Below are 25,450 nucleotides of genomic sequence, written 5' to 3'. Positions count from 1 at the left end.
CAAGATCACAACCTCTCTGTTGCCTCCAAATGGGTAGAGAAATTGTCCAGCTCTTCTCAACAGCCAACAAGTATTTTTTGAGGATTTACATGTACCAGGCAGTGTGTTAGGAGCTGGGGACACACATATGAACAACAGAGTCATGGCCCTATGCTCCTGTGAAGCGTACAGTCCAGCAGTACAGCCAGACTTTCAGTAAGAAGTCACCACAGTGAGCTCTAGTGTCATCTTGGTCCATCACCCGATGGATCGGTAGGGTGCCAAGGGATTTCATAGCTGAGATTGTAACCTTGACTCTTGAGAAAGAACCCTGGGAGCTCCAGGCACAAGACTGCATTTTCTCCAAAGACCTTTCTCAGGACTGAGTTTTTCACTGCAGTAAGCTTGAGACACCAGCTGTGTGTGTGTGTAGCTTGCAATGGCAAGAATATGCTGTTCAGGAAGCAGGTTTTGGTGGAATATGCTAGGACTCTATGGATACTGAGACCTGTCAGAATAGTCTGAAAAGCAAAGGATACTTGCTTGATGAGATTCCTTTCCAGTCTCGGGGTTGTAGTTTCTAAGACCTTGGACTAAGAAGAATCACATTTGCATTGGTTTAAGAAGTATTTATGTTCTTTAGTTCTGTGGAGGTATAGAAAGGCCCTTGACTTGACTGGTGCTGTATCCTTAATTTCCAAAGGGATAACCCATAGACAAATGTTTTATCATTTCTGGCCTCATTCATTTATAAAATATAACATTTTTATGGCAAACATGAATGATTCCAGCAGTTGTGTATAGAACTTAAAAATCATCTTCATCTGTTATCATTTTGAGGAAAAAAAGGATAAAGACTCAGGTAAAAAATAGCAATAATCATGGAAATTATTTAATATTTAGTCACTTTTATTTTAAGTTATTTTGTTTTCAAATATTTGGCTAACTATTGATTACTGAAATGTTGAAAGGTTTGCCATATACAATTTTGGAATCTTTTTCAATTTTATTGAGATATAATTGACATACAGCACTGTATAAGTTTAAGGTGTACAGTATAATGATTTGACTTACAATGGCTCTTATTCTTATTGACTTTTAGATTAAACTCCTGTGTCTTCCAATTTTAAAAGTGTGCACATTAAAGCACAGAGCATGTTGTATAACCCGGTGGGTTCCCTGGACAGCCTCTGAAGCCCCTTTGAGCTTCCAGGTTTTTATAAGGCCCTGGATTGTAAGAGCTGTTTTATTGGTCTTGAAAAATATCAAATTCAAATATCTTTGGAAACAGATTAAGTTCTTCGTTGTGTAAAATTGTCATTCATTGTTTCTCTTCATTAAGCCCAGCTTTGAAAAACATTTATCTGCTAGAGTTCCACCCTTCCCTGGGCCTAGCTTCCTGCATCTCCAGAGCCCTTGAGCACCTCCTCAGGGAGGCCCGCCACACTTGCAGGCCCATGTCGGCCAGCGCCCTCACCTCGCTGGAAAGGCACGTGCTGCAGCTGGCCCTGGATGTGTGGCTCACCCCGGCCAAGCCTGAGTCCTGGTACAGCACACAGCTCCAGAAAGATGTATGTTCTCTGAAGGGGTAGGTGGGTCCTTGGCAAAGAGATTGTTTCCTCCCAGATGTTACTACTTAGCTTTGTTTTTATGTTTGGCTCTATTTCCCCATTATCTTGCCAGAGACAGATCATAGTCCTAGGGCTTGCCAACATTTTTATGGTTTTTTTTTTCTTTCCACTTTTGGTCAAATTTTCTAGTTTGTCAGGATGCTGCTACATTTAAAATTAAATTTTTAATTTTAAAGTTAAAATTTAAAGGGACATGTACATGGGTATGGTTTATTATCTACATTTTAACAATATATATTTTTAATTAAATTTTTTTTCTTTCCAATACTTTTCCTAAAACGTGCTCTTTCACCCCGAGCTGAGATCTGGTAGAGGAGAGATGGCATTGAGTGAGGAGTCAGTGACCTAGACTCAAGTTCAGCCCTGCCAGTAACTTGCTGTGTGACTCTGAGCCTTACTTTTCCCATCTTGCAACATTATGTTTGTGTGCTGGGGGGTGGGGGCTGGGGCGGGTGGAAGCCAGCCCAGTGATCACTAAAGCCACTTCTGGCTCTAATGCTCTGTGGCTCAAACTGTGGCCCAATGATTTACAAGGCATTTGTAATTGGATTTTAATTCTTTTCTTTTTCTATTAAGGCTGTCACAGTTGAGCCTAGGATCCTAGTTTGATCTTACTCTGTGTGGATACTTGCTGTAGGATGAAGGAATTTTCAAAGGCTCCAAGCTGCCAAAAATACCTGTTCCACAGGTCTTCCGCAGCCTCCTGTCCCTTCCTACCCAAAGTTTTATTTTCTTTTAAATTGATTGAAAAAATTCATAATTTTAGCAAAAGAGGAAAGCAAAAAATTACTCTAAAAGTAACCATTCAAATGTATTTGTAATCATTTTTCTGAATTCAAGTATTCTTCATATATGTGTTTTACATATTTCTAATCATATCCTTCATACATGGTCTCCTGTTTTTCTCAGTTAACATATTATATTGCAAACTAGTCTTTGTTATATTGCTAATATCCTTATTGCTAACTAGTCTTTATATTCACCTTTTTGACCACATAATTCCCTTAAGTGATGATCATAATTTATCCCACCATTTCCCTACTGATGAGCATTCAAATAGTTTACAATTTTTTATCATTATTAAAAATGCTGCAAGGTACATCTCCATGCTCACAGATTTTTCCATATTTTGAATCAATTTCTTTTGATAGATTCTTGGAAGTGGATTCGCTGAAACAAAATTTACATGTTTGAATATATGTTGACAGCTTTCCAGAAATGTGCCAAATTATAATGCCACTGATAGTGTACAAGAGTACCAGTTCTGCTCTACCCTACAGTATTAGGTGTAAGCATATGATGTCACTGCTAATAATATATACATGTTATGTATAATGTACATATGTACATTATATATACACACAACACACATATATATTATATACATATACTATATACATATTAAATAGGATTACACTGTTAATTTTCTTTCTTTGCTATTTGTTGAGATTATTCTTCCAAATGTCTTGTTACTAGCTGTATTTTTTGTAATTTTCTGTTCTTTCCCTTAGTTTATTGGTCTCTTGGAATCCTAATGTTATTCCTATCCATTTACATGAGCTCTTCTTAAAAATAAACTTTAACCCTTTTGTCCATCCTATTTTCGGCAATTATTTCCCTCAATTTGTCTTATTATTTTTTAACAGAAACTTATTTTCATACAGTCAAACCTTTATCTTTTCCTTTGTTATTTCTTCTATCTTCCTAAATCCAGAAAGCAAAACTTCCTCCAGATGTTTCATATTTGTCTTACTTTACTCTAATTTCTTAAGATTTTTATTTTATTTTAAAAGTATTTCACTCCTTTTAGTATTTCACCTGGAGTGTGTGTGTGTAGTGTAGTGTGAAGTATGGCTCAAAGTAGAATTTTCCCCCAAATTACCAGCCATGTATCCTACTATCATTTATTGAGGATTTTTTTCATATTGTATTATGGTACCAGATTTTTTTAAATGTATTTTAAATATTTTATAAATCATAGTGAATATCTGGGGACCTATCTAGTCTCCCATTGATACCACACAGTTTTAATTATTATTATTTTTAAAATGTGTTCAAATCGGGGCCTAGAAATGATAAATATTCAGCTCAATCTTTTGTATTGGGACAGAAAATGGGGCAGGTATTGTCCTCAGAAGATAATCAGGAAATCAGTTTAATAAATCTCTTTTATCACTTTGGAAGACTTCAAGAGTCCAGAAATTGCATCCTGGAGTAGGCAAGGCCTTTGGTCAATATGTGGACCTACCTTTGGGAAGCCAAACCAGGAAAGGCAGATTAGGGGATTCCAAACTGGGTCCTTGCTGGGAGTGGCATATGAGAGGGTAGCAAAACATTAGAGCAGAGGAACCAACCAAGGTAGAAGGACGTTAAAGAACAATGTGGTTACTTCACAAATCACCCAGGGCTGGCTCTGAGTGGAGGAGCACTGTAGAGGCAGTTTGACATACTGTAAAACTACTGAGCTTGGAAATCAGAAACCTAAGTTTACTCTCGGTACTATTGTGTGACCTTAGAAAATTTCAGTGTTTCTTAAGATCCCTCACTGATAAATTGGAAATAATGGTATCTGTGACGCCTACTTCCTGGGGATCTTGTGAAAATAAAAATGAGTTAATATATGTAAAAATGCTTTGAAATTTTATTTACTTTTAATGTCCTTTTAAAAAACTTTTTCTTTTAATGAGGTACTGAGGATCGAACCCAGGAAATTTTGAAACTTCAATTAGAGGGGTTTATAAGAAATTGTTATTATTATTGGCCACTAACATACTTGAAAAATATCAGGAACTTCTATTTCTATTTAGGTCATCTTTGTCATTTCTACTCTTTATTTTGGTGTAAAACATTTATAATAATGATAACAGCAAATACTATGTACCAAGCACTCTTGCATATATTAACTCACTTAACCCTCTCAACAACCCTGTGATATGGTTATGATCTATTAGTTCCTATTAGGCACTGTTATTTTTTTCCCCAATTAAAGATGAGGAAACAGACATAAAAATTGAGTAAATTGCCCCAAATCCCACAGCTTTTAAGTGGCAGAGCTAGGAGTTGAGCCTAGGAACTCTGGATCCGCTGTCTATGCCACTGACATATTTTCCTTAACATGTTAAATTTCTTTCTTTCTTTTTTTTGTATTTTAAAAACTATTTTGTTTTCTTTCAGCTGTTTTCAGCTAAAGTGATGGGAGACCCCTTTCTCGTGGGGGAGATAGGCCTGCTTGCACTCAAGTCTGCAGCAGATGAAGGACAGAACCAAGGCCAAGATTCTCATATGCTGCTCCTGGAGACGTTTTCCAAACTTTTGGAACTCTTGACCCTCCGCCATCGGCTGGTAGAAATGAGTCTGGAGAGTGCACACTTAGCACGGTCAGTAGGGGGACTGAGGGTCCAGATGGAGGATAACAGACTATGGTCTCCCTATCTACAAGCCTTACCCCATTTATGCCCCTAGAGTAGCCAGAGTGAGTTTTCTAAATGGCTGAAATGATGCCTCCCTCCCTTGTTTCTCCTCTCACTCAGGTCTCCCCCCATGCCCCTCTGACCACTCAGCTGGCTGGGTTCTCCTGTGATCACCTGGGCTTCCTCTTCATTCAGCCATTGCCTTTTAATTAGATGCTTACTATTGGTTTATTGGTTTTTCTGCTTGTGTAAGCTCCCTCAGTGCAAAAGCTCTGTCCACATTGTTTTCCATAGTATCCTATCAGCTGGTATGAAGCCTGACCCACACCAGGCACTCAGTGAATACTGATTGGATTTGCCCTCAAATATAATGAAGTTGAATAGCAGAGCAGAAGCAGTGGAGGGCCCAGAGAAAGGAAAGGACGTGTCAGTGACAGCATCCAGGTCTGGCAGAGGTTTGGAAAGTTCAGCAGGTAGGAGGAGAGAACGCTTCATGAGTTAGGTTTTAGGTATAAGTGTGAGATGATGGTAAGACATTTAAGTGAACATGTTCTATAAATAGGAAAAACTTGGAACATGAGGATTTGTTACAGGTGTGCATGAGTTCTGTTGTACTCTGGTCCCCATAAAAGGTCCTGAAGACACAAAAGATCTAGTCATCCACCATCAACCACTATCTAGGGCCTACTATGGCCAGGGTCTGTACTGGGGACTTTACACGTATTAGTTCATTTAATTCTCAGAATAATTTTATGATATAATATCCTTATGATATGATATTATGATATGATGGTTTACCAACATTTTACCAGCGAGACAATAGAGGCTCAGAAAAGTTAAATAATTTTTACCTAAGATCACAAAACTAGAAAGTAGTAGGAGCAGAATTCAAACTAGGAGCCAAGACCATTATTAAGCTCTAGGATACTACTTCCCATAATTTCTGATCCTTGTTCTCAGGGATCAGAATGTAGCAGTTAACCCTAATACAGTTTAATATGACACTTTGGTCCTATGAACAAAATACTATGGGAGCACATAAAATGAAGTATTTCATTCTTTATATGTAGGTCAGGGAGAGCTCTGTGGAAGATGGCCTAGGGATGAATTGTGCCCCCTTAAAATTCGTGTTTAAACCCTAATCCCTAGTACCTCAGAATGTGACCTTATTTGGAGATAGGGTCTTGATAGAGATCAAATCAAAATGAAGTTATTAGGGTGGACTCTTAGCCAATATAACTGGTGTCCTTATAAGAAGAGGAAATATGAACACAGACATACACAGAAGGAAAACTATGCGAAGGCACAAGGCCAACACGGCCATCTCTAAGCAGAGGAGAGAGGCCTAGAACAGACTCTTTCCTCAAAACCCTCAGTAGGAACCAGCCCTGAAACACTTTGATCTTGGACTTCTATCCTCCAGAGCTGTGAGATAAATTTCTGTTGGTTAAGCCCCCCAGTTCATGGTACTGTTTTATAGCAGCCTAGCAAACTAATATAGATGCTGTTTGAACTCAGCCTTGATATACCAGCTTCTCGAGATGAAGAAATGTGTTAGGATAGGGGTAAGAGAGGAGGGGAAGGCATTCTAGACAGAGAAGACTGAAATGCCAGACCGACATCTGAATGGAGCCTTGCTGCAAGCCATGGAAACGTGAGAGTAGAACTCAGAGTGAAGCAGGACAGAGATGGGATCATAGGTTCCTACACACAGGGGTGATGGTTAGGGCCTGGGGCTGGATGACAAACTCCCCAAGGAGGGCATGGAGAAGTTGAGAAGAAGACTGGGTTTGGAACCCCAGGAAACACCCGGATTTGAAAATAAAGAGGAGGAGAAGCCAATGAAGACTGAGAGAGAATGGTCATGAGGCAGAATCATGGAGAAGATCCTGGAGCCAGGAGAAAAAAGATGTTCCCCCAAGGAGGGGACAGAAGGGCCAGCTGTGAAGGGCTCTGAGAGAAAATGGTGAACCTTCGATTGCGGGCAATATTGGTGGCCTCAGGAGGGCTCTGAAGCCAGACGCCAGCTTGCAGGAAGTGAGAGTTGAGGAAGTGCCCAAGTACATCTCCTCCCACCTTAACTACTATCTTTAACTGTCACACCTTAGGGCAGACCCAAGACCTTTCTGACTCATTCATTCCACACAGGACTTGGCTTACTTTTGTTTTGACTTTTGCTTTTGTGCTTATTCAGATGGTTTGGTTTTCTTACCACTTACTTCCTTTTAGGGGAAAATAATACCAAACGTTCTTGTCTTTTACCCCTTTTAGTCTCTATAAGGAATTGGCGTGTGAGGTGGGTTTTGAAGAGTTCCATTTGTATCTGAGGCCTGTTCACTTTGAATTTGCATCACACAAGGACAAGGTGGTCCATCCACCCCCTGTCTTTATAACTTCTCTGCTGGAAGACAGTGATCGTGTAGACAGGTGAGCCTTGAGTGGGTCAAAGGAAAAAGAATGTATTGGTAGAAACGATTGGCCAGTGAAAAATAATTTCATCACTGGACATGCAATTGCATTCTAGATTCTCTCCTTTATAATCTATTTGCCATGATGTCAATGTTTTTCTTTTTTCTTTCTTTTTTTCTTCTTATTTTTAATAAGAGGAAGAACATAGGATTTCAATCAAGGGGGATAATTGGATTCAAAAACACAAAGTAACTGAGAAATGGAAGAATCAGAGTAGAAAGCTCTAATGTGATGGAATCACAGGCTCAGCGGCTGTGCAGGGTGATTGTGTTGTGTCCAGGGAGAAAGTGGTGTGAGGATTGGTCTCATGGGGCAAGAACCATGAATCAAAAGCCCAGGTCCCTGTTTGCACTTTCCCTGGAACCAGGAAGAAGTCAGTCAAGTTTTTTGAGTAGCTGTTTCCTCAAAACTCTAACACAACTCACAAATGTGACGTGTGCGGCAGTATCTCAGTCAGGCTGTTGTGTTGGCCAGTGAAAGAAGCCAACTCAAATCAGTGAAACCTCTTTTTCATGCCCCATAGGTTTAGCCCATTGCCTGAAAGAAAATACTCTTACTAGTAACAAAATGTGAATCTACTCAGTGGGAGAAAGCAATCTTTTTCCCCTACACAGTCAACCTTTGATGTTTACCCAGGAGAAACTTCCATCTCCCTCTTCTTTCCTTCTCTGCTTGTCTGCCCTTCCCCTGAAGATCAGAGCTCTATTCCTGGAGATTCCTGGTATGGATGGGCCCACCTCAAGGAAAGCAAAGATGATTCCAAGGAGGGAAAGTCACCTTTGTTTTGCTAATGTAGATCACGCTCCAAATATAATAATATGCTAAAGGAGGCGCATAGGCTGGAATGGAGGGGGTATGAAGATGGAATACAGTATCCCAGAGTTTCTAAACCTCAGCACTATTGAAATTTGGAGCTGGAAAACTCTTTCTTGGAGGGGGCTGTCCTGTTCATCAGAGGTGGTTTAGCATCATCCCTGACCTCTACCTACCAGATGTCAGTAGTACCCCTTCCCCCATTTGTGACGATCGAAAATGTCTCCAGCCATTGCTATGTGTCCCCTGGAGGTAAAATCTCCCCTGCTCTATCCTGTCACACAACCTAAACCAAAAAGGTAATTTATTGGAAGGATACAGAGATACCTCATAGAAGCTGAAGGCAGGAAGTGTGATTGGACCTCAGGCGAGGTGAGGTCTCCAACCTGGAGCCAAGCTGTTTCCTGGCTCAACAAGGGCCTCCTCTCGGAGCTGCTATTTGAAGCTGCTGTGAAAATAGGGCATATTTTTGTTCAGCCAGAATCAACCAATCAGCACAAACTGAATGTTCTGTGGCCTGGCCAAGTGGTGATTGGTCCTCCCAGTGATGACCCAGATATCTTTTAAGATCTGAGGAGTTTTCTTTTTTTTTTTTAAACATTTTTTTTATTGAGTTATAGTCATTTTACAATGTTGTGTCAATTTCCAGTGTAGAGTACAATTTTTCAGTTATACATGAACATACACTCATTGTCATCTTCTTTTTCGCTGTGAAGCTACCACAAGATCTTGTATATATTTCCCTTTGCTATACAGTATAATCTTGTTTATCTATTCTGCATATGCCTGTCAGTATCTACAAATTTTGAACTCCCAGTCTATCCCTTCCCACCCCCCACCCCCTTGGCAACCACAAGATTGTATTCTATGTCTTTAAGTCTGTTTCTGTTTTGTATTTATGTTTTTTTTTTTTTTTTTTTTTTTTAGATTCCACATATAAGTGATCTCATATGGTATTTTTCTTTTTCTGGCTTACTTCACTTAGAATGACATTCTCCAGGGACATCCATGTTGCTGCAAATGGCGTTATGTTGTTGGTTTTTATGGCTGAATAGTATTCCATTGTATAAATATACCACATCTTCTTTATCCAGTTGATGGGCATTTAGGCTGTTTCCATGTCTTGGCTATTGTAAATAGTGCTGCTATGAACATTGGGGTGCAGGTGTCTTTTTTAAGTAGGGTTCCTTCTGGATATATGCCCAGGAGTGGGATTCCTGGGTCATACGGTAAGTCTATTCCTGGTCTTTTGAGGAATCTCCATACTGTTTTCCACAGTGGCTTTACCAAACTGCATTCCCACTAGCAGTGTAGGAGGGTTCCCTTTTCTAAGATCTGAGGAGTTTTCTGAATTTCCAGGAGAAGGTTATACATCCAAGGACCTTGTGCATTGAATTTGCATTTGTTTTATGTATGCTAATTTCTTCAAGTTATCACTTTGGAGTGATGTTACAGCAGCATATACCAAACATGAGCATAATGACATATTTTGAAAAGCACATTCATGCATATTATCTCACTTAATATTTGCCAGAACCCTGCCAGAGAGGTGATATCTTCATTTACAGATGAAACCAAGATTCACAGATATTAAATTACTTGACAGAGTCTCCTAGTTATGGATGAAGGATGGTGTTCTGAGGCAGAAACATGGCTGCAAAGAACATTTAGATGATTGTTGGAGCCATGGGAGAGAGTGAGAGCTGGACAGCATTTAGGAAGCAAACAAAGGGGGCCGAGTCAATGATGGGCCTGTGTAGGTGACATCAGGAAGGTAAGAGGGAAAACAGGAGAGAGCAGTGGAATGGTGACCAAGAGAAAATATTTCAGATGCTCTGGGGTGTAGATGGTCACACAACAACAAACTGCAAGGAGATGAAGTCCAATAAGGCCTGAAAAGACCCTGGACCCCATCAGTCTTTGGGTGGAAATGCCAAGCCTTGTATAAAATCTGTACTTGCTGTTACTACCAGTGTCTCAGAGCTGATCACATGTCACTCTGTCCCATCAGAACGGGCATCTCCTGGCTAATGGCACAGCACATCAAAACAGCGTCGTGTTTCTTCTTACAGATATTCTCCTGTGACTCTTGTCTTAGCCATCTCTGAGGTGGATGATAACCAAGTTGGCAGATTTCGTTTTTATACAAAGGAAGCCATTCTTAAGGTAAATTATTTGATTTTTTTAAAGAAACTAAAATTGAGCAATTTTTTCATTTATTCCTTTAAAAAAAAGCATAATATTTAATTCATATTAGTTTGACCCCCATATGTAAGAAAAGCTTCCAACTTCATAAATGATGATGGCCTTGCCTTGTTTGATGTGTAACACCACTGGCAGTAACTTCTGTTTGATTTTAAAAAGAGGTTCATGTAGTGAACCATCTTACCAACTTTGGACGAAGTCTTTAAGATATGCACTTGTTATTGGAGCTTTCATCTGATCTTTTTTAATCTGATGCTATTTTTTCCTGCCACTCAAGTGGATTTCTTTGCTTCTATATGTGTGTGTGTAGGTCTGTATTTCTGTGATTTTTATATATTAATAATTAGTAATTTTGGCAGTTTTAACAAGAGCCTACCTCTGAGCACCTGTTTGCTAGTTTGTCAGAGCCTAGTCATTCTTTCCTGACCATTGGGAAACCTGATGGCGCCCAGCTACCAGGATCAAATCAGGCCTGGAGGCTGCCTTCATGGGATGAAATGCTGCTTAGGGAGAAAGCAGATTGGGGCTTGTGGCTGAGGAGCAAGGATCTCAGGATATCCTGCAATTTGATCCATATATTTACACGTTGAGTAAGTCGTTATCTTCACCCTCAACTTCACCTCTTTCTTTATGAGGGAAATTCCTAATACCTTTTATGTTTTCTTCCTTTAGCTCCTGTCCCATTCAGGAGTGGAAAATTTGCAAGTGACCGTTGCATGCCAAGCTACTCAGAAAAATGCTTTAATGGTGGCTGTCCAGCAGGCGTCCTTCTATCACACTCCCCAAGGGGACTGTCCCGCTGATGTCAAGGTCAGTCTGTAACAAGATAAGAGAAGCCTGAGGCATGATACCACTATCGCCAGCTTCTGTCGGGCTGCCACATCCTTCCCTCCCTCCCCCTCCCTCCTTCCCACCTTCCCTGTCTCCCTCCACCCTCCTTTCCTTCCCCCCATCCTCCACTTTTCCCTCCTTCTCTTTCTCCCTCTTTTTCCTTTTTCCCCCTTCTTCCTTCCCTCTTTCCCTCCCTTCCTTCTTTCCCTATAAGAACCGAAACATGATCGAGTCCTTACTGGGTCTCTTAAGTTTTCAGTGATTTGCTGGTCATTTTTCCTTTGTGCATGACTCTGTAATATTGACTAGCTAGAATCAACCAGCAGAAAATGTCCTGTTCCTCCATCCCTACCCTTTGTAGATAAATGGTTCCATTGTTTTTTGTTTTATCCTTCCTGTATTTCTTTTTGCAAAAGTAAGCAGATACATTTGCCCTTCTTTTTTTTTTCCACAAAAGGTAACCCAAAATATATCCTTTTATCCCTAGATTTTTTGTTATTATTGAGATGTAATTCACATAACATAAAATTCCCTCCTTTAAAGTGTGTAATTCATAAGATCATGCAATCATCACCACTGTCTAATTCCAGAACGTTTTCCTCATTCTCAGAATAAATCTTGTACTCATTACCAGTCACTCTCCAACCCCCACTTCCCTCAACTAGTAATTCACTTTCTGTCTCTATAGATTGCCTATTCTGGACATTTCATATGAGTGGAATCATACAATATACAGCCTTTTATGTCTGAATTTTTTCACTTAGTGTAGTGTTTTTAAGTTTCATCTATGTTGTAGCATGTACCTATACTTCATTTTTTTAATGATGAATAATATTCTGTTATATGGGTGTACCACATTTTGTTTATCCGTTCATCAGATGACAGATACTGGGTTATTTTTACTTTTTGACTATTATGAATAATGCAGCTATGAACATTCATGTACAGCTTTTTGTAAGGACATATATGTTTTGAGTTTTGCTAACACTTGTTACTGGCTTTTTTTTAAAGCCATCCTAGTCGGTGCAAAATGATATCTCACTGTAGCTTTGATTTGTATTTCTCTAATTACTAACATTGAGCATCTTTTCATGCACTTATTAGCTATTTGTATGTCTTCATTAGAGAAATGTCTATTCAAATCATTTGCCCTTTTATAAAATTGGTTTTTTGGGGTTTTTTTTAGTGAGTTGTAAGAGTTCTTTACACATTCCCAATATACTTTCGTTATCCAGTATATGATTTGCAAATATTTTTTCCCATTCTGAGGGTCGTCTTCTCATTTTCTTGATGGTGCTCTTTGAAACAGAAGCTTTTCATTTTAATGAGTCCAACTTACCAGTCAGTTCTCCTGTTGTCACTTGTTCTTTTTGGTGTCATGTTTAGGAAACCATTATTTAATCCACAGTCATGAAGATTTACTCCTATGTATTCTTCTAAAAATTTTGTAGTTTTAGCTCTTACATTCAGGTCTGTGGTTAATTTTTGAACGCAGTGTGAGGTAGGGGGTCCAACTTCATTCTTTTGAGTGTAGTTATTCAGCTGTCTCAGTATAATTTATTGAAAAAGACTCATCTTTCCCCATTGAATTGTCCTGGCACCCTTGTCAAAAATCCATTGACCATTAATGTAACTGTGTTTATGGACCCTCAACTCTGTTCCATTGATCTGTATGTCTGTTTTTATGCCAGTACCACTATGTTTTGACTACTGCAGACCTGTGGTAAGTTTTGAAATTAAGAAGTATGAGTCCTCCAACTTTGTTCTTTTTCAAGATTTCTTCAGCTATTTTGAGTTCATTGCCATTTTTATGTAAATTTTAGGGTCACCTTGTCAATTTCTGCAAAAAAGAAAAAAAGCCATTTGGGAATTTGGCAGGGATTGCATTGAATCTGTAGATCAGTTTGAGTACCATTGCCACCTTAACAATGTTAAGTCTTCTGATCCATGAACATGGAATGTCTTTTCATTTATTTAGGTCTTCTTTAATTTCTTTCAACAGTATTTTATAGTTTTCAGTGTACAGATCCTGTACTTCTATGGTTAAATTAATGCAAAGATATTTTATTCTTTTTTATATTATTATAAATGGATTGTTTTCTTAATTCTGTTTTCAGTGTTCATTACTAGTGTATAGAAATACAATTGATCTTGTATCTTGCAAACTTTCTAAACTTGTAAATAGCTTAGTTGTGTGGATATGTATGTATTCCTTAGGATCTTCTATATAAAAGATTATGTCATCTGCAAATAGAGATAGATTTACTTGTTTCATTTCATTCTGGATGCCCTTTATTACTTTTTCTTGCCTAATTGCCCAGCTAGATCCTCCAGTACAGGTTCAATAGAAATGGTGAGAGTGGATATTATTCCTGATCTTAAGGGAAAATTTTCAATCTTTCCCCATTAAATATGACCTTAGCCATGAGTTTTTCTTAGATAACTTTTACCAGATTGAGGACATTGCTTCTATTCTCAGCTGGTTGATGATTTTATCATGAATGGGTTTGGGATTTTATCTATATGTAATACTCTTTTGCATTTTGTTTTTTTCACGTAACAGTATATCCTGGAAATCACTCCAAATAAGTTCATAGAGATCCCTCCCATTTTTTAAAACAACTATATAGTTCTCTCTTGTGTGTACATATTGGTGAATGTAATTTAAGTGTAAAATTAAATACAATTTTAGGAAATCAACTTTCCAGATGATCTTAAACATTCTTTAAGCCTTATGGATTCTATATAGCTCACTACATTTATCCTTTATCACATTTATTTATTATCTCTGTTTATCTATTTCTACTTTTCACATTAATGAGAGTATTAATTTATGAGTATGGCAAGAATACCCTATCCCCATTTCTACTGCCAAATACTAATTTCCATAGAAATCAAATACTTAAGTAGAAAATAGGGATAGAGTGAGTTATATTGATTTTTAAAAATTCAACTCCCAAAATCTTAATTCAGTACTTACTTTAAGTTAGGCTCATCAGATAATACTGAAGTATGGTTCACATTCCTGAGGACCTTATATCTGGTGTATAAAAGGGGGACAGGCCCATAAGTGGTTCAAATACAAGACATAAAAGAGGTTCACAAGCTATAGAAGGAATTTAAAGAAAAGAGAGGTCACATCTGGGGAACCAGGAGGGGAAGCATAGAGTGGAGCCATTTGGGAAAACTTGAAGAATGAGTTTTTAATGGGCAGAGATGACCATATGATCATTCTAAGTAGAGAGAAGACCTTTCAGATACTCAGGCATAGGCATATGAAAGGGCAGAAGGGTACTAGGGAAAAAGTGAGAGGCCCAGCTTGATCCCACCTGTGGTTTTCATGCATAGTTGACATACAGAATCTTTTATTCAATGTAATCTTTTTATTTTAATGTAATCTTATGAAGAGTACCAAGAGGTAAAACAGATAAAAGTGGGGTTTTTCTGGTTTAAATGGAGATTGAGAGGCTTATAAGTCACTCCCTGAGATCCATCCAGGGAGCAAATGTTGAAAGTCACTGGGTAGGAACACAGAGCAGGGGTGGGAAGGCATTAGGGTTATTTTTATATATATGAATATGTGAATATATATAGTAATCTATATGTGTGTGTCTGTGTTTATATACTGTTACAAATGTAAGATAAAAAGAGGTCTGATGATATAATAAGGAGGAATAAATGACAGAGACATTAAAAGGGAACAAGAGGAAGGGAGGAAAGGGAAGAAGGAAGGAAAGAGAAAGAGAATAAAATTGTTCACTGCTATCAAAGCCAAAGGTGGAGAGTGTTTCAAGAAGAAATGAGTCACCGAAAAGTTGTACAGATGGCAAATAACCACATAAAATAATGTTCAACAGCATTAGTTATTAGAGAATGCAGTTAAAACTCCAGTGAGAAACCACCCTATACCCACTAGAATGGTTAAAATTTAAACTGACTGTTCTGAGTCTTGGCAGGACGTGGAGGATCTGGAATGCTCATATGCTGTTGATGGGAATGCCAAATGGTCAGTTGCCTTGGAAAACTGTTTGGCAGTTTCTTAAAAAGTTAAACATATACTTATCATATGATCCAGACATTTCACTCCTAGGTATTTATTAAAGCAAAATGAAAGCACATTCCATACAAAGACAAAGGTAAATGTTTATAGCAGCTTTATTTTAAATAACCAAGAACAGAAAAGAACTCAAATGTCCATCACTAGGTGGATGGATACACAAATTGTGGTATATTCATGTAATGGAATATTACTCAGCAATACAAAGAAATGAATTATTGATATATACAATAGAGATGAAGCCAGACCAAAAAACAGAGTACATCCTGCATGACTGTATTTATATAAAATTCTAGGAAATACATTCTAATCTATAGTTGCAGAAAGCAGAGCAGCAGTTGCTTGAGGAAGGGGGCTGGGTGAGAGGAATGGCCATGGTCATTATTTTGACAGCAGTGATGGTTTCACAGTTGTATAAATATGTCAACACTTATTTAATTGTACACTTTAAGTATGTGCTATTTCTTGAATGTCAATTATATCTCAATAAAGCTATTGTTTTTAGGGGAGGGAGGGAAGAGGAGAAGAGAGAGAAAGTGGAGGAAGAAGTTGATAGAGTTAAACGTAGGGGGAAGAACTAGAAGAGTAGGGATTAAAATGAAGCTATTTGACATTCTCGAAAGTTCATTGCTGACTCTGAGAGAGCAGTTCTAATGGGGTTGCAGTGAAAGCCAGACTTCCCGAGCTAAGGAGTGAGAGAATGATACAAATGTAGAAGCAGATATAATTGTAGCTCCTGCATTAGTCTGCTGGGGTAGCCATAAAAAATATCATCAACTGAGTGGTTTACACAGCAGAAATTTATTTTTTCATAGTGATGAAGGCTAGAAGTCCAAGATCAAGGAGCTAGCATGGTCAGCTTCTAATGAGAGCTCTCTTCCTTACACATTCTCAGTGTACCTCACATGGCAGAGAATATTTTGGTGTCTCTTCCTCTTCTTATAAGGACATCAGTCCTATCTGATTAGGGCCCCACCCTTATGACTTCATCTAACTCTAATTACCTCCCAAAGGTCCCCATCTTCAATACCATCACATTGTGGGGTTAGGGCTTCAACATAAGAATTTAGGGGAAGACACAAACATTTAGTCAGTAATAACTCTTTCAGAAGTTGGGTCAGAATTAAAGAGGAAGCTGGAGAGGGTAGGAAAATTCAGAATAAAATAGATGTGAACATATTTGTAGGAAGGGGGCTGGAAAAGAAGCAGCAGTTGAGAACAGAAATGAAAGACGAGCATTTGTGAGATCTTGAGTGCAGGTATGAGAATCAGGGAGCTAAGGCGTTCAATTCAGCAGCTTCTCTGGTCCAGGCCAGGCAGTGAGCTAAGGGATGAAAATATCTGGGCTCATGAAATCCTCCCAACAGCCCCAGGAGATGGAGGATATCATCCCCTTTTTCTAGGTAAGAAAAACAGGTTCTGAAAGCTTAAGGAACAGAGCCAAGATCACCAGCTGAGTGTCAGCACTGGGATCTGACAATAGAGCCTGTTTTCTTCCCTATTGGCTCACTCATAGCCTTTCTAAGACTTCTTGAGTCTTCTGAACTGGTATATTTTACTATTTCTAGGATACTGGGATAGCCCAAGAGTTTTCAGAAAAACAGGATGCAAACTTTAGACTTCTTACTCAAGATTTTTTCTTTTACCCCATTTTCCTGATGTCTCCTTCAGTAATTCAGATATGGAAAACTCAAAGGAGAATAGTCTTTCCTTTGAAGGCTTAATATTTTTTTTTTAGTTAGTATTTTAGAAAAATGTAAAAGAATTCCATCCATCATGCCCTGTAGCTCCATAACCAAAAGGCCAAAAGGAACATTGGAAGATACAGAATTCCCTTTTCCTCTTCCCCTTCTACCTTCCCCTCTCTCCCCACCTTCCCTCTACCGCTCCCTCCTCCATCATTACATTGTGCATGGCAGCATATACAGCCCACATCCATCTGCTTAGGCTACCCCAGAATGGGCACCCTGAGACAGTTTTTCAGATCTTGCAGCCATGAAGTCCATCAAATATATTTCTTAAGAGGCCACTCTATGCAAAGCACTCTAACCAGCCACCTGGTAGAATGGAGAGTTGTTTTCCAGAGCACTTTAGACAACTCTGCTGTATTCTGGAAATAGTCACACTTAGTGCCTCACCCCTTCATTATTCACAGTGGTATCTCTCTTCCCTTCCCTCCCTACTCTGTCTTCTCTCCCTTCTGCTTCCTCCTACCTGCTGTGGACCTAGCCATTTACCTGTATTTGGGGGTCAGTTATGGCTGTGAGATAATTTTACAGCCAGTACCACAGGACTTACAAATCCAACAAATTTAATTTAATTGACTTTGGTTTGAAATATTTTAGGAAATAAGTTCAGATCTGAGAAATAATAGTGGAGTGGGTCCAACCAGAAGAAGAAATTCCAGAATTGTGAATGGCATAGAAAACGTGCTGTTAGCCCCAACTCCAAAAGTCCCAGACACCCTTACTCATCCTTCAGAAAGATTCCAGTCTACCAAAAGGTACAGCACAGGAGTGGAGGTGGGGGGTTGTTTATAATAACAAAACTATTGTCTTTTAAGTCTGTTAATAGCATAGTGTTGTGCGACCAAAGGATGTCTAAACTCCCAGAGTGACCAGCATGTGTTAAGTTTTTAAGACCTTGTGTGAAGACCTTGTATGAACACTGAGAAGGTTCAGCCCCTCCTATTATTCTCCAATCTCTGAAGGAGAGTCAACAGTTCTTAATTTTAACCTCTTTTTTCTTCTTTTCTCCCCATCTTCCTTCCTTTCTCTTCCCCTCTTCCCCTCCTTCTTCCCTCTCTCTGTATTTTTTATAACTCCAAAGAGTTTAGAGCATCAGGAAGAAGAATATGAGTATCTCCAAAATTTCCATGTCTATTTTAAACAGAAAAGCACAGAAGGTGCTTTTTTCTGTTTAAAATATTCAAACTTTTCTTCTTGCTTAGAATATTAAAATAGAGAGGCCCAGTCTCTACAGACAGATATTTATAAGCCAGAGATGCCCTATTATATCTTGATCTTTTACTATGACAGAGAAAGAGAGAGGTTTGTATTCGGTAATAATTATGAATACTCAATATTTTATTGAGGCATATCAATGACACCCTAGTCTAATTCTGGCAAATTTAGAATGAAAAAAAAAAATAACAGACAAGACTACTCTATTCCCCAAGATACCATTAATCTGACACATGTCCAGAGTTCAAGTGTCCTTACTCCACATTCCCAAAGAATGGAAGATTTAGGATCAATGTGTCTGGTCGTAAGGATCCTTAGGAGGCCACTTCAGTCCAGGTACCCCTACCTTTCAGGCCAGGAAGGCACAAAGGCACAGGGTAGTACAAACACTGGTCCAGGCTATGAAGTTTGGGACTGAGCAGGGACTGCTGATGCATGAATCAGGCACACGAGGGTCCCCAACCAGGATGGCGACACATCAGCATCCCAGTGATTAGAATGAGAAACGCTTGAAGCTGGTGAGAACTTCTCTCTTGCTGCAGTGTCCCGTGTGCAGCCTCAGGTGTTCCTGTCTTCCAGAGAGCTCTTGAGTGGTCTCCTTGTTATGTCCTCCTATATCCTGCCTTGGGCTCAAGTGTCTCTGTTCACTTGTCAGGGCTCCAGAAGCTTTCGTGTCTATTCAACTAGAAAAGGTGGGGCTGCGGGACATGATGCTGAATGCCTTCCTCCTCAGGAAACAGGCCACGGCTGACAGAGCAAGGAACCTCGTGAGTGTAGTAAGAAGGGCTCCCCAAAGCTCTCATCATCTTTTACATCTGAGCAAATCTGTTGCTTTCAGCCTATTTGGATAGAACCATTGAAAATACAAAGAACTGAAAAAGGGTGTTCAATCAGAAATAGAAGGGAAGGAATTCAAGCTAATTGCAGTCTAGTTTTAAAAATATGTACAATTTTCCAAGGCCATTTTTTTTTTGTCACTTTGTAAACAGAACTAGTTTCAGCACCTGCTCTGGAACACTGGACCACTCCTGAGTGACCCGCAGGTGCGTAGGGGGCTTAGACAAGGTGAGCGAGGGCTCTTGCCATCTAACTTACCTATAATCTTGGTTTCTCAGACACCACCGCCATGTCTCTATATAAGGGTTTTATACTAGCCTAATCTTTTGAAAAGTATTATAAAATTCAAGCTTTGAAGTGTTGCTTAATTTTATAGATATCATTTCATTACTCATTAATTTTTTGATGAGGAAGTCATCAGGCTAATATGTAGTAATTTGGGAAAGAAATGACAAGATTTACAATCTCTAGGCTTTGTTTCTACCTGTGACTGAAAGGGAAAGACTTCAGTTTAGCTAATCCAGTTCTACAAATTGGATATGATGGAGGCTAGACCTTCTAGATTACTGCTGAGCAATGATGGGGGCAAAAGACCCCTTTTAATAAGTAATTGAGATATTAAATTACTTTTTTTTTACTGTAATATTCAAAAAAATATTGACCAAGTGAAAAATATATGAGCTCATTAACTGCCCTTCAGGAATATCTGGTGCCTATCCCATTAAAAAGGACTCAGGCAATAAAACTGTCAGTTTTGTCAAGGTCCGGGATTTTAGCCTACTTAAGCTAATAAGTTAGCCTGTTACCATTCTGAGGATGCTGGCAGAAAGCACAAGACTCCTCGGTCAGAGACAGAGAACTTCATTACTCACAGCAGAGCCAGCATCGGGAGCCTCCTGCTTGTGTCAGTTCCCTCTGCCTCCCAAGTCCCACGAGGGCAACATGCAGGAGCCCAGGGGTACGTATGCAGTTTTGTGTCACCATTGAGTAACACTGAGCTTGGGAATCCACTGATTTTATAGCAAACCTCTTCTTTTTCCTGGAGGGAGACATGACCTCATCCATCCAGACTGCTCTCTGCAAACATAACTGTGAGAAATGGTTCAGGTAAAGAGTGGGCCTTGCATTCTTGGTATACTCACAAGATGTGTAGAAGTAGGAAATACCCGCGGAGGAGTGCCTCCCTGCAGGCTGACCTTCAGAAAGAATACCTCAGCTGTGTGGCCTTCTCCTGCTTTCAGTTGCCTGTGAGTCTGTATACATGTACGAGCTTGGGGAATTCTTATAGCCAACTGTCTAACAGGAGAACTGTCTTCCTCTTTTATCACAGGATGAAATTGGGAAAGTCAAGAGAGATGTCATAGTTGAATATTGTCAGAAGTAAGTACAGAATATATGTGAACTACACATGCTGATTTCTAACTCTGAACTCAACACATAGCAGTATTAGATAGAAATCCAGACAATGAATCAACTGGTTTATGTTTAAATAAGCCACAGTCCTATTGGGTGAGAGCAAACTAAACAGGCCTCTGACACACAGAGGAAGAAGCATTGGAAGTGAAGGGTAAGAGGCATGTGGAAAATGTCCATTCCTCTGCCTTCAGGCAGTAGCAACCTGACAAAGACAGAAGTTTCTTCCTGAGAGACGTCCTCTATTCTCTTTGAAATGTGTCCATAGAAGTGGATTCTGGAACTTCAGTGAGAGAGAGAACAACTTGGATTCGCCTCTGAACATCATCTCTTCTTCTGACTTTCCAGGTTCAACCACCGTATGTCTCACTATGCTCTTCGGGGTCAGATCATGGCATACTGCAACAGCCTGAGAGCCCTGCTGAACCATTTCCCAACCATCAGGGATACCTTTTTCATGCTGGGACAACCACAAGAAAAGAAGGGGTTGAGGGACTCCAAAGAGGGCCTCGAGGCTGACCCCAGGTACGGAATTTCCTTTCCTTTCCTTTAGGTGTGGTATGACCTTGTTATTCACCACTCCCATCCCCAACCCCTCCCAGTGGAAAGGCATGTTAAGTTTGGGATGGAAATCTTGCTCCCTTTACTGCATTTGACCTTGAATTTCTGGTCTAGAAGGGCAAAAGAAAGAATTGACACTCTATGAATAAGAGTATCTTTGTATTTGAACCCAGAAAGAGTTCTTTGTTTATGGGCTGTTTGACTGCTTTTTCAATCTATGCAGTTTTGTTTTCCCCTGCAGTGCCCAGAGATTTTCATCAGTCACACCCTTTTATATAAGCCAGCATCTAAAATAAGCAAACAAATAAGTAAACTTGATCTTGAACTGTTCTGGCTTTAGATAGTTTACTCAATAAAGTAGAAGAAATATTCAAGAAAACAAAACAAAACAAAACCAATGATACTCCAGTGCCTTGGATAAATCAGTGTCCTTCTGTACTTCTCTGATAGAGAAAAAATATATATGTAGAGTGATACTAAGTGATGAAATTGGAGCTGCTTCCATACTTCCTTATTGTGCCTTATCCGGTTTTCCAAAAGTCCTTTTTTTTTTTATTGAAGTATAGTCAGTTTACAATGTTGTGTCAATTTCTGGTGTACAGCATAATGTTTCAGTCATACATGTACATACGTATCCAAATGCTCTTAATTCAGCCTACCTAGAGTTCACTCACCTGGATGGAGGACTTGTCATACTTGTTCTATAACTGACCACGTTTCCTTTAAGAAAAAGAAGGGGATGTTACACAGTTACTCAGCCTCCAAGAGGGAGCAAAATACCCTGTAGGGTGAACTTACCTCCCTCCTTACTGTTTTTCCCTTACAGCACGGGGCTTAATGCTGAGTAACAGTAATACTTAAAAATATGGTCATAGGACAGAGAGATGGAATGGAATTGTAAGACCATTTGTATCAGACCATTCTTTCACTCACTTACCATTCATGAATTGTTCAACCATTATTTGTTCAGTGCTTACTTAGTACTAGGCACTTTGCTTGTATGCTGGAGTTACAAAGGTGAGTCATTGACTCTGGCAATAAATTCAGCCTAGTGAAGGAAAGCTCTATACACAAACAAGCAACTTCAAAGATTTCAAAGATAACATGTTAGAGTTATGTGAAAAATCCTGTGAGGACACAAAAGAGAACATGTTTGACTCTAGCCCAAGGCCTCAGAGAGAGATTCACAGAGGAGGTGACAGGTAGATTGGAGTTCACCAAGGCAATGGGGATAATAGAATAGGTTAGAGAATGCTAGAGAATGAAAGAAGTTGAGTCCATCTGCCCTTGGCCATCCGATAGCTGGATATCAACATAGTGGCCAGTCCAACCTTAATACTTATAAGGTGCCTAGTGTGTGGATTACCAGTGTTTCATCTCTTGGGTACATTCCCTTGGGTAGACTTCAGGATTTACCTAATGGAAGAATGCCTTAGAGGAGTAGGGCAAAGATGCCTCAGTAGACTGACTATTTTGCTGAAAGTTTTGACTGGACATCTGTTGCCCAATGGAATGAAGCGCATCTTTCTCTCCTATGAAACATCACAGGATAATCCTCTGAGATTTCTTAGTTCCATTCTCTCATCCACCTACTAGCCATGTAAACCATTTATAAGCCCAATCTACATTTGGGATCAAATTTTAAAATAGTTTATAGAAGTCTATCCACAGGTTTGCTACATTTGTATTTAGGATAAAATGGATTCAGGAAGTCTATTTGGATTCTGATCTGTTTTATTTGCTGCAACCAAATAAGAAAACCAGGAAATAGGGAAAAAAATTTCTCCAGTGTGCAGGTCTTGGTCTATTCCTTTAGTGCTTTTTGTGAATGACATGTGTTCCCTAAAGATTAAGGGGAAACAGTAATTTAAGGGAGAGAGACTAGAGCCCTCAATCATCTGGCCCGTTAATGTGTGGTCATTTCAGGACAGAGCTTTGGGCCAGGAAGGTATGAGCAAAGTGAGTGCCCACCCAGAGCCCAAGTCACACAGATTCAGAGGTTCTCCGCTACACCTGTCTCATGCTTCCTAAACTCTCTCAATTTTTAGCATATCCCTTTTAATACACTTACATAAAGTGGAGTGTAGAGAAAGGAACTTCTGTGTTCTGTGGAAGTTTGGAAAAGATAATGTACATGATTCTTTCTAACTCCAAAGTCCACAAATCCATGCCTAGAGTATCAATAAAAATTGAACCTCATCCATGAGAGGGTATCGTGCAGAGAGTCATAACCTGGGAGTTAGAATATTTGGATTTGACCCAGCTCAGTCATAAGTTGTTCTGAGGTCTTAGGCAAATCACTTTTCCTCATTCTCCAGACTTCAACTCTTCATCTAAAGAGTAAGGAAATTGAAGCATCTCTTTAAAGTTAGACATGATAAGTGCTTAGTGTCTAGAGCTTTATTCCAAGGAATGGGACTCTTGAGGAAAGACTTGCTAGAAAGGGGCCATTTAAGAGTGTTCGTGAAATGATCAATGGGAGTCATCTCAGGCCAAGGTTCATGAGAGATGAAGGGACAGAGGACAGAGCTGAAGAATGAGGGTCATGGAAGACAGAGGTCCTCATCATAATCATAAAATAAGGAGTTGAGTTAGATGGAGGATAAGAAATAAATTTTACTTTAAATGTCAATTCCAACTACATGTTGGTGTCCTGCTGAGGACTGAGACATCCCAAGCTTGTGAGATTGTTGTGAATGATTGGCAGTGTCTATCATGATGATGGAATAGGAGAAAGGGGAAAGGGGGTTGTGTTGGCCATCCCCTTGACTAGAAGACCTCCATAAATTCTGTAGGCTTAAAATTCTAAGAAAATACTTCTTCCTTAAAAGGCTGTAACATACTGCTTAGTTTTAGCACAGAAGCCCTGCCTGTGAACCAGAATCTAAAAAGAAGAGGAGCCAAAGGAAGCTCTCCTCCAAAGGATGCCTCTTGAGGGATCTATCCCCTTATGGCTCTAGAGGAGCCTGGAGTCTGGAGACTATGATGACACTCAGCCACACTCCTAAGACCAGTGGTGTTGGCTGGTAGAGGAGCAAAGAATGGACAGAGAGAGGGCACTAACCTCATTGAAGCCTTTATTAAGCCTTCACAGTGTGACAGGCAGAGCCACCACTCTCCAGTACTGCTGTTTGATGCAGATTAGAAGAAGGTACCATGTCCTCTGGGCAGGTGTAGCCCCATGCCAGGGTGCAGAGCTTGGCAAATATAGGCTGGATCTCAGCCATTGCTGGCTGCCTCAGGGAACAAACTGAACCGCAGTACATGGCAGTCTTGGTGCCAAGCACTGCACAGCAATGAATTAGACATGGTTCTTCCAGCAAGGGGTAATAGGCAATTACAGTACATTGTGATAAAGAATAAAATAAAAGTATAATAAAAGCCCCCACCAGGAAACATTCAATGTTATCTGAAGGATGAGGGAAGTGGGGATGGGGTGCTGGGCAGGCTTCAAAGAAAAGGGGACCCTTGACCTGGGTCTTGAAGGATGACTAGTGAGTGTTTCAGTTGGACAAGGAGAAGAAATTCAGTTCAAGCTGGGAGACCCACATGTGCAGTGGCACAGAGATGTGAGACAGCACATGGACTTCCCAGTGTCTCCTCTCCCTGGTATGTGAGGATGAGCTGGGGGAAACAGGTGTGCAGAGTGATGGGTAAGATCCAGAAGGCTGGTGTTGATCCTTCAACAAGCAGGGAGAAAGGGAGCAAAATGATGGTCAGTGACCATTTAGGAACTTATGAAACTGTAGAGACAGGGGATGGTGAGTGGGTGAAATCAGCCAGTCCAGATGCTGGATTTCATGCAGAGCTGAGCAAGGAGAAGGAAGAGGAATCTAGGAAATCACCCAAAGTCTCTCACTTGGGTGGATAAAAATATGGCAGTGTCACTGTTGTTTAATGGGTATAGCTTTTCAGTTTTGGAAGATGGGAAAAGATTCTTTTCTAGAGAGAGATGATGGTGATGGTTGCACAACAGTGTGAATGTACTTAACACCACTGAACTGTGCACCTAAAAACAATAAATATGGTAAATTTTATGTTATGTGTGTGTTATCACATTTTTTTAATGGGGAAGAAAGGATGGTAATGCCATTAAGAGGAAGAGATGTGGAGACGGAAATAGTAAACCACAGCTCAGACGCCTCAGCTGTGAGTTTCTTCCGTGTGTCTCATGACAAGTCTCAGACACTTTTTATTCTGGATTTTCTCTGCACTTTCACCTACTTCTGTTCCTCCTGCTTCTATCATAGCATCAGACTCACATGTTTATCTGCCCCTGGA

General features: G+C 39.7%; 1 protein-coding gene across 12 annotated transcripts in view; it reads left to right on the top strand.

Moving 5' to 3' along the window:
- LOC105077107 (coiled-coil domain-containing protein 162) overlaps nt 1–25,450 on the top strand; it is a 152,727-nt gene that overhangs the window by 64,760 nt on the left and 62,517 nt on the right. For 10 of the 12 annotated variants that reach the window (XM_074368501.1, XM_074368502.1, XM_074368500.1 and 7 more), the window contains 9 exons: nt 1,322–1,550; nt 4,785–4,987; nt 7,292–7,447; nt 10,375–10,468; nt 11,180–11,317; nt 17,741–17,898; nt 19,014–19,125; nt 20,526–20,575; nt 20,957–21,133. In XM_074368501.1, the coding sequence (XP_074224602.1) occupies nt 1,322–1,550; nt 4,785–4,987; nt 7,292–7,447; nt 10,375–10,468; nt 11,180–11,317; nt 17,741–17,898; nt 19,014–19,125; nt 20,526–20,575; nt 20,957–21,133 (1,317 nt within the window). The remainder of the gene's footprint in view (nt 1–1,321; nt 1,551–4,784; nt 4,988–7,291; nt 7,448–10,374; nt 10,469–11,179; nt 11,318–17,740; nt 17,899–19,013; nt 19,126–20,525; nt 20,576–20,956; nt 21,134–25,450) is intronic. The other 2 variants (XM_074368507.1, XM_074368509.1) reach the window with 2 other exon arrangements.

The sequence above is a fragment of the Camelus bactrianus genome, chromosome 8 (genome assembly GCF_048773025.1).
Source record: "Camelus bactrianus isolate YW-2024 breed Bactrian camel chromosome 8, ASM4877302v1, whole genome shotgun sequence".
Taxonomy (NCBI): Eukaryota; Metazoa; Chordata; class Mammalia; order Artiodactyla; family Camelidae; genus Camelus; species Camelus bactrianus.
The sequence above is the reverse complement of the archived record's forward strand: the minus strand, read 5'-3'. Positions and strand labels throughout refer to the sequence as shown.